Source organism: Triticum urartu, chromosome 7 (genome assembly GCF_003073215.2).
Source record: "Triticum urartu cultivar G1812 chromosome 7, Tu2.1, whole genome shotgun sequence".
NCBI classification, from domain to species: domain Eukaryota; kingdom Viridiplantae; phylum Streptophyta; class Magnoliopsida; order Poales; family Poaceae; genus Triticum; species Triticum urartu.
In genome coordinates, this window is record NC_053028.1 from 76,179,799 (window position 1) to 76,194,493 (window position 14,695).

Genomic DNA, 14,695 nt, shown 5'->3' on the forward strand with positions numbered 1-14,695 from the left:
AACCAGCATTCCGGATTGCATTCGTCTCCGATCCGCCGAGTCTACGCTGCTGACATGTCCAATAATGGCCACATGGTCGGTTTTGTATATAGTGCATGCGCGCCTTGCATGCTGACAGGGACGTACATGTATCTGAGCTCGTGTCATTATTGGACCAAGAGCTGATCATAGCCATTTTTTGCATTATCGTAAGCACGCGAGGCACATGGACGGATATAATACAGTAGCTGGCATGCAGCTGTAGTTGCCTCCACGTCGCCATCCTCGAGTCGTCCCCTCGTAACATTGAGCCCGCACCGCATGGATCGATATAGGTGGAAAATGTGCCCCACATGCACGCACAGCAGATCGAGAGGAAGAAGATGATGTCCTTGAAGCATCTCCGGGCGCCTACCGCCGGGCAGCGCCGCCCCTCGCCGCTGCTGCGTCTCGTCCCCGGGCTCCTGCTTCTGCTGCTCATCTCGCGGCCGGCGCAGGCGTCGGCGTCGACGGTGGTCACCCGCCTGCCGGGATTCGATGGGCCGCTCCCCTTCCACCTCGAGACCGGGTAACCATCCCACATCATCTGAATCTAATGCATTCGCTGCTGCTTCCATCTCGGAAATGAAAGGGGAAATGGGCGCGGGATTCTCATAGCCGGAGCTGGCAGGTACGTGGGCGTGGAGGAGGAGACCGGGACGGAGCTCTTCTACTACTTGGTGGAGTCGGAGCGGAGCCCCGGCGCGGACCCCGTGCTCCTCTGGCTCACCGGCGGGCCTCGCTGCTCCGGCTTCAGCGCCTTCGCCTTCGAAGTCGGTCAGTACTCCACCCACCAACCAATAACCACAGCCGCGCCCCGGCCGCCGGTCTGGAGATAAGTTGATGATACCCATCCATGCATCGTCGTCTTACATACAACCAATGGAGTACAATTCAGGTCCTGTAAAGTTCGTGTTGGCGCCGTACGACGGCGATCTGCCGCAGCTGGTATACAACCCCTTGTCATGGACCAAGGTGAGTGACATCCACGGAGATGTCTCTACTCTCTAGCCACTTCCTCATTTTCCTTCCTAACTAGTAGTAGCTTCCTGCTGTACTGACGACGACGATCATCAGATGGCAAGCATCATCTTCTTGGACTCGCCCGTCAGCTCCGGTTTCTCATACGCGCGCGACCCCAAGGGCCGCGACGACGTCGGAGACTACTCGTCCTCCCTGCAAGTCCAAAGATTTCTCAATAAGGTGACGAGAAGGGGCGTTAATCGTTGTTGCGCTGCCCTGGCAGTGATTCAGTGTACACTGACCGCTCGATGCCTGGTTATTCATGCAGTGGTTCATCGATCACCCGCAGTATCTTTCAAACCCTTTCTACATTGGAGGAGATTCGTATGCCGGAAAGGTTGTTCCACTCATTGCGCAATACGTTTCAGAAGGTGAAATTCTCTTCCTAACAGCAGTACCACTTAATGCATTGTAGGACCTCTCTAATTTTCTTTACAAGGTTTATTATTCATTATGCGGCAAGTTCTTCCAAGGAAGCTAGAAAAGCAGATGCATTTTCCATTTTGTTTCCGGGTCACCGAGGTCGCTTCTAATTTGCTTCTGCTATGCACGTCCAGGAATTGAAAAAAGGCAGCAGCCTCACATTAATCTCAAGGCAAGCTATTTCTCCAGCATTCAAACCACCCTTTGTTATATACAAATAGTGTGTGTGATCATGATAACATCTCTCGTTCTTTTGTTGCGTTAATGCAAATATATATTTCCAGGGCTATCTGGTCGGCAACCCTATGACAGACCCAAAGTTCGATCGCAATTTCCAGGTTCAAGCTGCTCATGGCTTCGGGATAATATCTGATCAAATATACGAGGTAACAAAAAATCCATTCGCTTTGACCAAAAGTGTGGTGACAAATTTTGTATTGTGTGTCGATCTAAAGAATTCATAGCATGTTTTATTTTCTTTCCCAAAGGCTGCCATGAGGAACTGCAAAGGAGATTATGTAAACCACGTGAATCAAATGTGTGCTGAGGTGCTACAAACCGTAAAGAGTGTAAGATTCATGCATTGACCATTTTGTTATGAACTTATGGTACTACAAGTGCCAGCACCGGCTGGCTAATTCAGGCATATCCCTACTGCAGCTCATTTCTGAAATCCTAGATGCACACATCTTGTACAAAAAATGTGTCTTCTCCGCACCAAAGCCCACAAATGATGCGACGGCAAGAAAATATATGTTAGAAGAATCTATCGAGCTAAATGAGGCGCCTGGTCGACCTGCCATCGATTGTCTTGTCAGTCTTCCATTATCCTTGAAGCGTTAGCTTGAATAAGATGTGGCAACGTCATATGGTTGTGACACTATTTTCATATCACAAACTTATAGCTGGAATTCCTTTCAAAAGTGCAGACATACGGTTACTACCTGTCATACTTTTGGATGAACAACAATATGACTAGAGATGCTCTCGGGGTCAAGCAGGTAAAGTCACAATTATGTATCGCTAGAAATATCTTTCAGATTATTCATGTAGGATTAAACACTGGCAAGTCATTGACAAATAAGAATTCGCCAAATAGGGGACGGTCGATGAGTGGGTAAGATGCAAAAGAGAACTCCCCTACAAATTTGACATGCCAAGCAGCATACCATACCATCTCAACCTCACCATGAGAGGTTACCGTGCACTCGTTTACAGGTGAGAGCGAGCATCAAAATAAGTTTTCTTACTCATAATTGCAGCTAATCTTCTTCCAGAACTTCTTATTGAAACCTTCTGTCTGCACGACCGCAGTGGAGACCATGATCTCCAGGTGCCTCAGCTCAGCACGCAAGCGTGGATAAGATCTTTGAACTTCCCCATAGTCAATGACTGGAGGGCATGGCATCTCGACGGCCAAGCCGCAGGGTCAAGTCATCTGACTCCTTTTCTTCGCATTTATTCATACGGAGAACAAAAGCTTTATGAATAAGCATGATGTAGCATATTCCTCTATCTTTTCTGATGAGAAATGCTACTTTTGTGTGTGTGCAGATTTACCATGGGATATGCAAACAATTTGACATTTGCAACAGTAAAGGTAGTCTTGTTTTCCTCATCTTCTTTTTTGCGTGGAGTCTTGTTTTCCTCTTTATACCATGTTGCCCATGGATTAGATTGGATGGTAGAACTGTTGTGTGAGATATATCTAATAGAGCTCCTGATCACTTTTTTGTGTAGGGTGGTGGCCATATTGCTCCGGAGTACAGGCCTGAAGAATGCTTTGTGATGGCCGAGCGCTGGCTGGCCAATGAGCCTCTTTGATGATTTGACCATACAATTTTTATCTCTTAGCACAAATACTTTTGCATTTTGCTTCATTCCACCTGTAAAAATGCACTGAGTAGTGATGTACATCAAATGGAGTTTTTTAACAGTCCATCCATCGCCCCTGCGCGATTAATCGCCTCTAATTGTTATCTACCTTGAAGATATATAGAGTCCTCGGGATCTCCTATTTAGCGCGGTGTGCGCTGGCGAAGGAGCCAATACGCACCCTCCCTTCGCCTCGTGCGCCTTTTGGACCGGTCATGTGCGGGGCGGTCCACTCCCTGTTTTTTCTTTTTTCTTTTTTCTCTTTACTGTTCTGTTCTGATTTGGTTTTATTCTTCACTAAAGTAATTCGGGATTTCAAAAATGTTTCAGATTTCAAAAAACAAATGTCAAAGAAATCATAATATATTCACGGATCCAAAAAATAATTGTGATTTTTACAAAATGTTCACATATTCAAAAAATGTTCATGATTTCAAAAAAGTTTATCAATTCAAAAAGTTTCACAATTTTGAAAAGAAAAATGTACATGATTCTTAAACATGTTTGTATACTAAAAAATGTTCATGAATTCAAAATTGTTCATGTGTTTATAGAAAATGTTCAGCTTAAAAACTATTCATGTATTCAAAATACCAACAATTTTCATAAATTAAAAAAGTTCATCAATTAAAAAATGTTCACTGGTTCAAAAAATGATGAATTCAGAAAATATTAGCGAATTAAAAAATGTTCATGAATTGAAAAATATTCACAGGTCTATAAAAATGGTCGTGTATTCAAAAAATGTTCACAACTTATAAAAATATTCGAGATCAAATAATGTTTATTAATCTGAAAAAATCTTCATGATTTCGAAAAAAAAATTGAGGAAATTTCATAAAATGTTTGTGAATTAAAAAATTGTCTACGATTTCAGAAAAATGTTCATGTTTTCAAAAAAGTGTTCATGAATTCCTAAAAAATTTCATGATTTTAAGAAATTTTCATGAGTTTAAAAGATAATCGAAAAATGAAAAAGAAAATATGGAAAATAAAAACAAAAGAAAAAAGCGAATAAAGGAAAATGTAAAATGTAAAACAAACATGAAACAGAAAAAAGAAAATCAAAAATGAAAAAATAAAAGAAAATGAAAAACAAGAATCAAAATAAAAAAATTTAAATAAGAGAAAAACCATTTAAAAAAATAAACCAGTTCAGGGAAGGTACGCGCATGGGCCGGCCCATACAGAGTACTTGCATATGGTAGGGGGTCCGCGCTAGGTCGCTATTTGGCGACCTACGCGCCAAATAGGATATACTTGATCTAGGGTCGAAGGATGGCAACAACAAAGTTGTGGGCTTGTGACGCTCTAGAGAGACGCCACCTGACGCTGACATGCTCCCTTCCATGTCAAGCCCATGGTTTTCACCCCAGGTCTGGCCTGGCGTGGTCGGCACCCCTCGGCCTCATGTTGGGATCCATAAATAGTTGAGTTTTTTCATTTATTGATGTTGTTCTCTCATGTTTTTTGCTAAACAATCCCCTTCCCCTAAAAAAAGCTTAACAATTCTCTAAAAAAAGATAAACAATCATTTAGTACTCCCTCCGTCTCAAAATAAGTGCCTTAAACTTAGTACAACTTTGTACTAAAGTTAGTACAAAGTTGAGACACTTATTTTGGTATGGAGAGAGTAGTAAATTGGAAAAGTTACAAAGGGTGTTTAACTTCATGAAATTTTAGACATTAGCAATCACAATAAACGTAAATGCTACAACAACTTACTGAAAATGACGTTTCGCCTGAGAAATCATTCCCTTCACCATAGAAAACAGAAGTTATGTTGATGCTTGTACGATTGCTTGCTCGATAATATTCTGCAAGACGCAAAGGCTTTGTACATGCGTTTTCCCCCTCTCTTGTATGTATTTATCGCTAAATTGCTTTGTTGATTTCCAAAAAAGGAGGTTTGGACTGCACTAAAGAATGGTTGCTCTACAGTCTACACAAGCGGAAATTGAGTGATTTCATTAAAAAAAAAAGAGCAATGCAGAGCAGGGAGAAGGGGGGCAGGATTAAACTCTAAATTCGAACACTTTACTTGTAACAATTCACAATTTACAGTTTAGCTCTTACAATTTGCAATTTACATGGACTTTGGAATACTCCAAGCATTGTTCACCTTGTTAAACCACCCGATGGAATCCTGAGCTCCAAGCCTTTGGTCACCTTGACATTTCCAAAGTCCACTGATACTGCACAATACATCACGCTGTTCGTGTACGCCCACAGGCTACGGATTTCTACGCCTCGTATTTGCAGATGTTCTCGAATCCCATGTACTCATGCCGCGCGATCTTGTGGATCGTGTTGGAGATGCCGACTCCGCCTGCGCAAAAATTTCAGGGCCTGATGTTCGGTTTGAAACCATGTGATGGTTGCACACTTGCACTGAGAGTGAGGGGAGGGAAACCTGGTACCTAGAGAGAGCGCACTGATGAAGATCATGAAGGACAATATGAAGACGATGATCGACGCCCGTCCTAGCAGATCAATTAGCTTCCTCACAACCCTCTGGCCGACGATTGCAGAGAAAAATGCCAGGATGGTCAAGTAGACAGCTGCACAGGTTTCATTTTAGAGAATAAGTAACAAGTGCTAGATAATCATGGGAGGATATATGAGAGAAAACAGAGGCGGTACCATATGGCACGGGGAACCGGTTCAGGAGGTAGTACTCCATGACGGACATGGAAGATGAGAACATCATCGCGAAGGTGGCGGTGGCACTTGCGACCTGGGGACGTTCAACAGAATGCAAACATTTCGAAAACATGTGATAAATAGATAGCAGAAACCATGATGGAAACATAAAGTTCTTAACATGAGCAAACAAAGATATAATTACTTGCGGAGGGACGCCGAGCTCCAGGAAGAGAGGCCCCATGATGGAGCCCCCACCGACGCCAAGCAGACCGGCGACGACACCAGCGGTGACGCCCAAGAAGCAGTATACCAATAGCTGGTGAGCTCTCAGGCTGTTCTGCTCATTCCTCTTTGATGATATCACCCTCCTCCCCTGCACCAAACCTACTGCCTCGTACATGGCCACCCCAGCAGACACTGGGATCTGCACACATATCCAACATGTAGATGAACTACGGATCCATTTTGTATGCGCTATAGTTGAATACCGAGGTGAAGAAAATCGGTACAGTCAGTACCTGGAGTAAGTTCAGAACCCAGTACCAGATGGAGCAAGTTGCCATGTAGTTCTGCAAACATGAAGAATTAACATAAGCCAGATGTCACTGTCGATATTACTATTTCTCCTGATGTAATTTCATATACAACATCTTTTTTTTTGTAATAACATGAGTTGCATGTAGTAGTTTTCCATTTAGAATATCTTTCTGTGCAACCTGAACTACATTACTGAATACAATTATGGATACCATAGGGAACAGGGAAACTGAACACACAAGTGCACAGCTTGGTATTGTAAAAGGGAACAATTGATATTTAATAAAGCAGCTGATCATTGAAAACTTAAAGTACTTGATAATTTTACTGGAATTCATATTATTATAGTTTCAAATTGTAGTTGAGTTTCACACCTTAGTGACCTGAAGCGCAAGGAATGCTACCCAAACGAAGGCAAGAAGGCCAACCTCCTTCCAGTAAACATTCTTCCAAATGGATACCTGCAGTATCAGACCAGCTCTAGTCTTATGAGTCCTTAAGATGATTGTTTCCAAGGCCAGGGAATTAATGTTCATCGGTTTTTATTTCACCGCTTCGTCTGATGGGGTTTCATTTTGATCATGATCTGACAGAATTTCAGACTGAGATGCGGCGTCAAGTCCTTCAGACAGCGGCATGTACTCCTGTTGTTCACCTGCAGATAGCTGTGGCATTAGATCCCGCAGAAAACGTAAGCAATTTTCCGCGCTTTTTATTGCTCACTTACTTGTTTGCTCTGATTGTTTTGCGGTCTCCTGAACGAATAACCAAATGAAAGGGATTATCACTTATCAGCATCCCTGATGTGGTGTAAAAATGAAAATACACGTATCCAGAAAAACAAGAACATTACCGTTATGATTATCGTCTCTTTCTTCCATGTTTCGACAGCCTTCAGAAAAGCTTTAGTTGAAGTAACTGGAATTTAATTCGGAAATCATTCTGAAGTCAGCCACTATCAAAGTTTAGGATTAACGGTTGATGCAGTTTCAGGGCAATGTCCGAGCACCTATGAAGAGAATGATTAAGAGGACTGTGACAAGCCAGTCAGGGAATATCACATTGCAGATAACCCCAATGCTGACCCCTAGCATCAGCATGGGCTGTATGAGCAGGGCTAGATCATAGTCTATCACTGGCATGTCCAAAGTTGGGTGCTTCAGCTTGAGGTTACAGTACACGGTTGACACAGCAGCCCCCATGATCATACCTGTGACAGAAACAATCATGAACCGAACAATTTTCCAAAGATGCATTCTGTCATGAGGATTTTTTTTTGCCTTGTGCATTATGGTAAATATTAAGAGAAAATTTATGTTCAACCAATGGAATAGATTTGAGATGTACCTTGCACTTCAAATTATAGGACATTCTTTCAAAAAATGCCTTTTGGCATTTTTAAAAAAATGTTTCTACTTGTAGTGTTGAATATGCAACTAAGCCTTTTTATTACAAGCTAGTACTCCCTCTGTAAAGAAATATAAGAGCGTTTAGATCACTACTTTAGTGATCTAAATGCTCTAATATTTCTTTACGGAGGGAGTAGTTTATAGTGACATGATGTGCAGAATAAGTGTTGGGCCATTTATGTGTGTGGATTTTTTTTTGAAACAGAATGTGTGTTAGTTTTTGGCCTAAGTGGCACATGTATGCATGTATAAATATATGTATAGCGAACGAGGAGAAATGAATGACTCCAGATATTTCCACCATATTCCTCAGTAAGACATGTAGGGCCTCATTGCAAATAATACAGTCTGAAGCTAAATCATGAAGAAGAATACATGGATAAATAATAAGAAAAATAATAGCATGAAGATGAACTGAATCCTCACATTTTGACATCGCCGCAGACGACTTGGGATCAAAGCCAATGATCAGGGTCAGCATCGGCACGAAGATCCCGCCGCCACCTACACCGCCGATGCTGCCGAACGCTGCTCCGAAGAATCCAATGAACGACCCCAACACAATTTTCCATCCCAGTTTCATGGGCTACACAGGAAGGTACAGATAAGAAACACCAAATTAGCAGTCATCTCAGTTAACAGCGACTCATGGATAAAAATGAAGAAGTGCAGAGTGGGTCAGAATCATCAAAGGAGTCAGCTCAAGTTTAACTAGCCGATAGGTAGATCCCCTGAAGAGTGGATTTAAACAGCTTAATTTGTTGATATGTGTTTCTGCACAAGCTCTAGGACTAGGATAAGTACAGCTCGAAATCAACACAGAAGAAAGGCTTCAGTTATTACCGGCCACACGTGGTGGTAGGCGGTTCCGTCACTCTGCCACAGGGAGCTGGCCAGCTTGCGCAGGTCGTAGCTCGCTTCCTCCGGCGGCGCCGTGGCGCCGGCGAACGAGAGCCCCCTGTCGGCGGCGGCGGCGGCGGCCACAGTGCAGGCCACGCCCAGCGCCGCGACGACGTGCCATTTCATCCCCATTTCTTGCCCCCCTCCCCTCCCCTGCAAATCTGCAAAATTCTTTGGGCGCACAGTCAGCGTGTGCTGTTTTTGACCGCGAAAAAAGTAGAGAGATCACGGCGAAATTTAGTGATCTTCTCAGAAATCTTTGCGTACCTGTGCAGGAGCAGGGTCAATGAGCGATTTTTTAAGGAGATTTGAGGGCGAGCGAGCTGCAAGAGCCGCCGAGCGGAAGTAGGAGAAGGCGGGTGGAGATTTATTAACGACTTCCTGTGGCGACAGAGCGGCCCAACGACCATAGTAGAATGAGATCGTCCGACAAGGCCGATGCGAATTAATTGAACAGTACGGTTGACAACCATTGATTTGACCCACCTATCAATCATACAAAATGGGACTTGTGTCACTAGTAATTGTGTTTGTACGAATGCACGTTAATCATTTTTATTTTTTTAGACTACGCAATCGCAATCGTGTACCTTAACTTTATAAAAGGCAGAAATATGTATAAAAAGTTTTACAAATAGGAAGTATGTCCTAGCACACGACAAGACCGTTGTCAGAGACCCCCTAACTCCACTCCTGAACTAAACTCTACTACTCCCAGAATATGCTAACTCCACGGCCTCCTACCAACATCGAAGACCATGTGCGTAGTACATCGAAGGTCTGCAAGGTGAATTGCTGCACTGTGGCGGCGATTGATGTTCTTGGACCAAACACGATCTCATTTTTATGATTCCAAAGCTGCCAGGAAATCAACATTACCAGCGAGTCGAAGGCCTTCCTATGTTTAGCTGGTATTCGTGCGCAACTAGCCATCCATCAGGGTTCCAATGTATCGTTCGTTGTAGGGACCAGCGAGGTGTCCACTCTGGCATGTTGGAAGCACCTATGCCAAACTTGACGAGCGAATACACACTGAATCAGGATGTGATCCACAGTATCTTCTTCTTGAGCACATTTTTTTTAAATGGAGAAGGACCCCAGGCCTCTGCATCTGAACGATGCATGCAACCACTTTATTAAGCACATATGTAGCATGGTGATCGTTGGTCCCGAAGCCCATGTTTGAACCTACGATCAGCAGTCCAAAGTCAATATTGCGTGGCTAGCCACATGAACAGCTTGCAAGAGAGAGGAGCCCAACACTTCCAGATCGCCTTTGCCGGGGCAAAACCGATACTCCCTTCCCACATCATCGCATAAGTAGATGTCAAGGAATGTACACCTAGATTGTTCCATTTCCATATTGGGGTGTCGGATTGTGCTGGATCTAGCTGAATGGTGATCATGATTTCTCACAGACAAACAATTTGCACCAATCCATCTGCCGACAATTCCCCGATCACATCATTGGCCCAGCGATGTAACTGTAGCACATCCGAAACCGTCCTCCTATTAGCCACTTGCGTACGCACCCTTGCACAAACCATCAGCGTGAGCTCAGCGACGGTGGAACCATTGAGCCACTTATCCTTCCAGAATAAGATTCGTCGCCCGTCTCCCACATTCCATTGCACAAGACTGGTGAAGGCAGCCTGTGTCTGATTATCCATCACAAGCGAGAGACCCTGCACTAGTGCAGAACCGGGCTTTAGCGCCGGTTCGTAAGGGCCTTTAGTGCCGGTTCTACAACCGGCACTAAAGAGTGGGGACTAAAGCCCCCCCTTACTACCGGTTCGGCACCAACCGGCGCTAAAGTGCCACCACGTGGCACAAGCCTAGCCCCGGGTGCTGGTAGATCTTTAGTACCGGTTGGTAACACCATCCGGTACTAAATGTTTGGGGTGTTTTTGTTTTATTTTTATTTTTCTTTTAATTTTGTGTTTTCAATTTAATTTAGTGATTGTTTTACATTATAATGAGTTGTTAAATCATTAGGTGAAAGTACCACAGATTAGTTTCGACTGGATGCATGTGGGTCCTGGCAGCTAAGTGATCAAGTATATGCCAGATCCATATTACCTTGATCACAAGGTAATATGGATCTGGCATATACTTGATCACTTAGCTAGGATCCATCCAGTTGAAACTAATCTGCGGTTTCTTTCATAAATTATATAATAACTCATCAACATCATCATATTAATATAAAAACTCTTGCATCATATCATCACCAACAACAGTATATACTAGCTAGCTAAAAATCATCATAGTCGTCATTACCACTATTTAATCATCATAGTCATTACCGCTATCTAATCACCACCAACACTAGCTTAAAGAAAAAACATTCACTTGTACCAGAAGCAAAGATATCATCGAGTTCAACATGGTCATGATATTATAAGCGTTCATAACACCACAAAAGCAAATCACCTTTTGAGATTAAGTTCAGTACTAAGAGCATGAACTAGCTAATCACTCCTGCTGCTCTCTCTCAGGTAAAATAGCACAGAGCATGTATAGCTCTCCTGATTCATCAGATTGGAGCATGCAGATGAACCTATCTCCTAATCGTGGGTTGCGCTTCTGATTGCTGCCCCCTAGTACTTCTCTGCGATCGTTAACAATTTTGCTCCAATCTTTCACTATTAAACATTGCTCGCTTTTAGAAATCCTAAATGCACTCATGTGCAATGTAGGATGTCTTGGCCGTAAGCTAACCATTGACATGCGAGCTTTAGTCTCGATCCACTGAGGCACAACTGTCATCGGGAGTCCCTGTTCAAGAACATCGCATAGTAATATACTTAGCAATGAAAGTTTAGCTTGAAAAATAATGTATGCAAAAGATTCACTGAGGATAAACGGTAAAAATCATACCATCTTTCCTAAATAGATGTGACCGTAGTTCAATACGATCACTATTGGTCGCACGTTTTGAGTACTAAGATTTTCAAATTCAGGAACATAATTTCTCTTGAAAGCATCAAGATTATCAAGCCATGAAACATAATGACTTGCCTCCTCGCAGTTTAGTTCAGCCCCGGGACAGTGGACGGTCCTGTCTACCAAGCGCCAGACATGTTTGCTTGAATGGAAATAAGCTGTCAATAAAAATTACCTGTCAACTATTTTTGAATAAACAATATCGAAGACATAAATATGGTTGAGAAACTCACATAATGGTAGAACTAGAGGCGTTTGCACATCGACCCAGATGTTTCTGTTACCTTCAATATCATCTTCCGGACGAATATCAAAGGTGATAACTATATCAGGCTCAAATGCATAAGTGCATAGTGCTTGCCAAGTTTTGCATTCAAAATAGGTGTATGTGTTTGCATTGTATAATTTGATGTTGAAGGTATAACCATGCTCGGTCTTCAAGTAAACCTTTTTTACCTTCATAGTTTTGTTAGGACTGAAACCTATCTTATCCAGAACAAAAATTCTTGCATGGCAGGGGAAACTCTAGTATAGTAGTGAAAAATTAAAATTATAAGTTGAAGCAAATGAAGCATAAGTCATGCTTAATTACGAAAAAAGAATTGTTGTTGTGACTTATTGTATCCACTTCGAAGTTCTCATCCAGCTTGATGCTGAAGCGCCTATCATCAACTAAAAAATTTCCGTTGCACAGGCCGCACTGGCCTTCGCAGTATTCGCACATAATGAAACTGTGTTCGTCGTCAGACGACATTCCTATGTTCATAGGTGAAACATTAAACACTTATTTGTTCTCATCCATCTTGATGCTGAAGCGTGTATCATCAACTAGTTTAATTAATTCAACTAATTCAACTAAGCACTTACTAAAAATATACCTAAATAAAGTAGCTCAACTAATTCAACTAACTAGTTCAACTAATTAATTCAACTAATTCAACTAAACTAGTTCTATTAATTTTTTTTACTAAAAATAAAGTAGCTAGTTCTATATAGTAAAATTTTAATTAGATGACCAAATCTCATATACTAAAAATAACTAGTTCTATTAATTCAACTAATTCAACTAATTCAACTAAGAATTTACTAAAAATAAACTAGTTCTATTAATTTTCTTACTAAAATATATAAAGTAGCTATATATAGTAATATTTTAATTAGATCATCAAATCTCATATACCTAAATTTTTTTACTAAAAATAAACTAGTTCTAATTCAACTAGCTAGTTCAACTAAGCATTTACTAAAAATAAACTAGTTATATTAATTCAATTAGTTCAAATAATCTCATATACCTAATTAATATCTAGCCAATTCATCTAACAATTGACATTAATATTTAACTTTTCTATCTAATTCATTTAACATTAACATTCTAACATTCTTATCTAGGTAATTCATCTAATTCGATCATTTAATTAACAATTTGACATGCATTAATCTAAAAACCAGAAAACAGAAAATAAGTAAAAAAATGTGTGTGTGTGTGCGCGCGTGTGTGTACGTGTTTGTGTGTGTGTGTGTGTGTATGTGTGTGTGTACGAGGGCGGCGGTGTACGGGTGGTGGGGGCGAGACGACAACAACGGGGATGATGGGGAGCAGCGGGGGCGGCGCGAGACGGCGACGACGGGCGACGGGGGCGACGGCGCGCGCGGGACGGGAGAGAGGTTGGAGATGGGAGATGAAACTGAATTTTTCGCAAGTGCTATATATATAGGAGGGGCCTTTAGTACCGGTTGGAGCCACCAACCGGTACTAAAGGCCAATTTTGGCTTGGTCAAGTGGCGGGAATCAGCCCACTTTAGTACCGGTTCGTGGCTCCAACCGGTACTAAAGGATGGCTTTTAGTACCGGTTGGAGCCATGAACCGGTACTAAAGGTGTGCGTTGCGATGCGCAAAGTTTAGTCCCACCTCGCCGGGCGAAGGGCAGCCGCATTGTTTATAAAACCCAGCCGCGGCTGCTCTATCGAACTCCTCTGTAAACCAGGCTTCTGGGCTAACTATGACGCGCTGTCCTGTGAGCTTGCTGGCCCTTGTGGGCCTGAATTTACATGCCCAAGGCCTAGCAGGCCCACTGGATAGCGCCCCAACAATTTTTTATATAGTTTTTTCTGCTTTATTTATTTTTTCTATTTATTTCTGACTAGTTTGTTTATATAGTTTTTTCTTTTCTACTTTATTTATTTTCTTCAATTTGTTTCTGAGTAGTTTTTATATAGTGTTTTTCTTTTCTGCTTTATTTATTTTCTTCTATTTATTTCTGAGTAATTTTTTATATAGTTTTTTTTCTTTTCTGCTTTATTTATTTCTGAGTAGTTTTTTTATATAGTCTGGAGTCCAAATAAGTTTTAAAAAATGAAGTAACCGTGTAACAGATGAGTTCTCGTCCGAAACTCTGATACTCCGGAAGAGATTGTCCAGTTTGTACACGAAGTGCGTCCAGTTTTTGTCGTAACCCTCTCCACTCTTTTGCACATGCTATGTGGGTGAAATGATGATATTATGCCAAGTTTCAACATTTTCAGAGTTCATTTTGTAGTGATTTTTAATTTCACGGTCATTTAGCTCTCTAAACAAATCGGTAAATGACTGAAAAAGAGCAAATGATGTCAGAAAGGGTTGAAAATTGACGACGTCGCTTTGAATGCTGCATAAGGAACGCAAAAAGTCTGGAGTTCAAATAAGTTTAAAAAAATGAAGTAACCGTGTAACAGACGAGTTCTCGTCTGAAACCCTGATACTCCGAAAGAGATTGTCCAGTTTATACACAAAGTGCGTCCAGTTTTTGCCGTAACCCTCTCTACTCTTTTGCACATGCTATGTGGGTAAAATGATGATACCATGCCAAGTTTCAACATCTTCAGAGTTCATTTTGTAGTGATTTTCAATTTCACGGTCATTTAGCTCTCTAAAAAA

General features: G+C 41.9%; 2 protein-coding genes across 3 annotated transcripts; one reads left to right on the top strand and one right to left on the bottom strand.

The window, feature by feature from the left end:
• The first annotated feature begins 245 nt into the window (after positions 1-245).
• On the top strand, positions 246-3,405 carry LOC125524150 (serine carboxypeptidase-like 13). Its single transcript, XM_048689222.1, has 14 exons — positions 246-547; positions 650-795; positions 917-993; positions 1,096-1,221; positions 1,310-1,412; positions 1,599-1,636; positions 1,749-1,850; positions 1,953-2,033; positions 2,125-2,277; positions 2,394-2,465; positions 2,564-2,682; positions 2,779-2,892; positions 3,019-3,064; positions 3,205-3,405. Exons 1-14 carry the CDS (start codon positions 333-335, stop codon positions 3,286-3,288), a joined length of 1,476 nt encoding a protein of 491 aa, XP_048545179.1. The 5' UTR covers positions 246-332; the 3' UTR covers positions 3,289-3,405.
• Positions 3,406-5,354: 1,949 nt separating this feature from the next.
• Positions 5,355-9,238, bottom strand: LOC125524152 (sulfite exporter TauE/SafE family protein 3-like). 2 transcript variants are annotated; one of them, XM_048689225.1, is made up of 13 exons: positions 9,099-9,238; positions 8,775-8,992; positions 8,358-8,517; positions 7,532-7,732; positions 7,376-7,440; positions 7,250-7,277; positions 7,074-7,177; positions 6,897-6,983; positions 6,504-6,554; positions 6,188-6,409; positions 5,983-6,076; positions 5,760-5,900; positions 5,355-5,668 (listed from the first exon to the last, which is right to left on the bottom strand). In XM_048689225.1, the coding sequence occupies exons 2-13, from the start codon at positions 8,961-8,963 to the stop codon at positions 5,583-5,585; spliced, it is 1,428 nt and encodes a 475-aa protein (XP_048545182.1). In that variant the 5' UTR covers positions 8,964-8,992; positions 9,099-9,238; the 3' UTR covers positions 5,355-5,582. The 2 variants fall into 2 exon arrangements, with proteins under 2 accessions (XP_048545182.1, XP_048545181.1); XM_048689224.1 differs by having other exon boundaries at positions 8,775-9,002; positions 9,099-9,219.
• Positions 9,239-14,695: the final 5,457 nt, after the last annotated feature.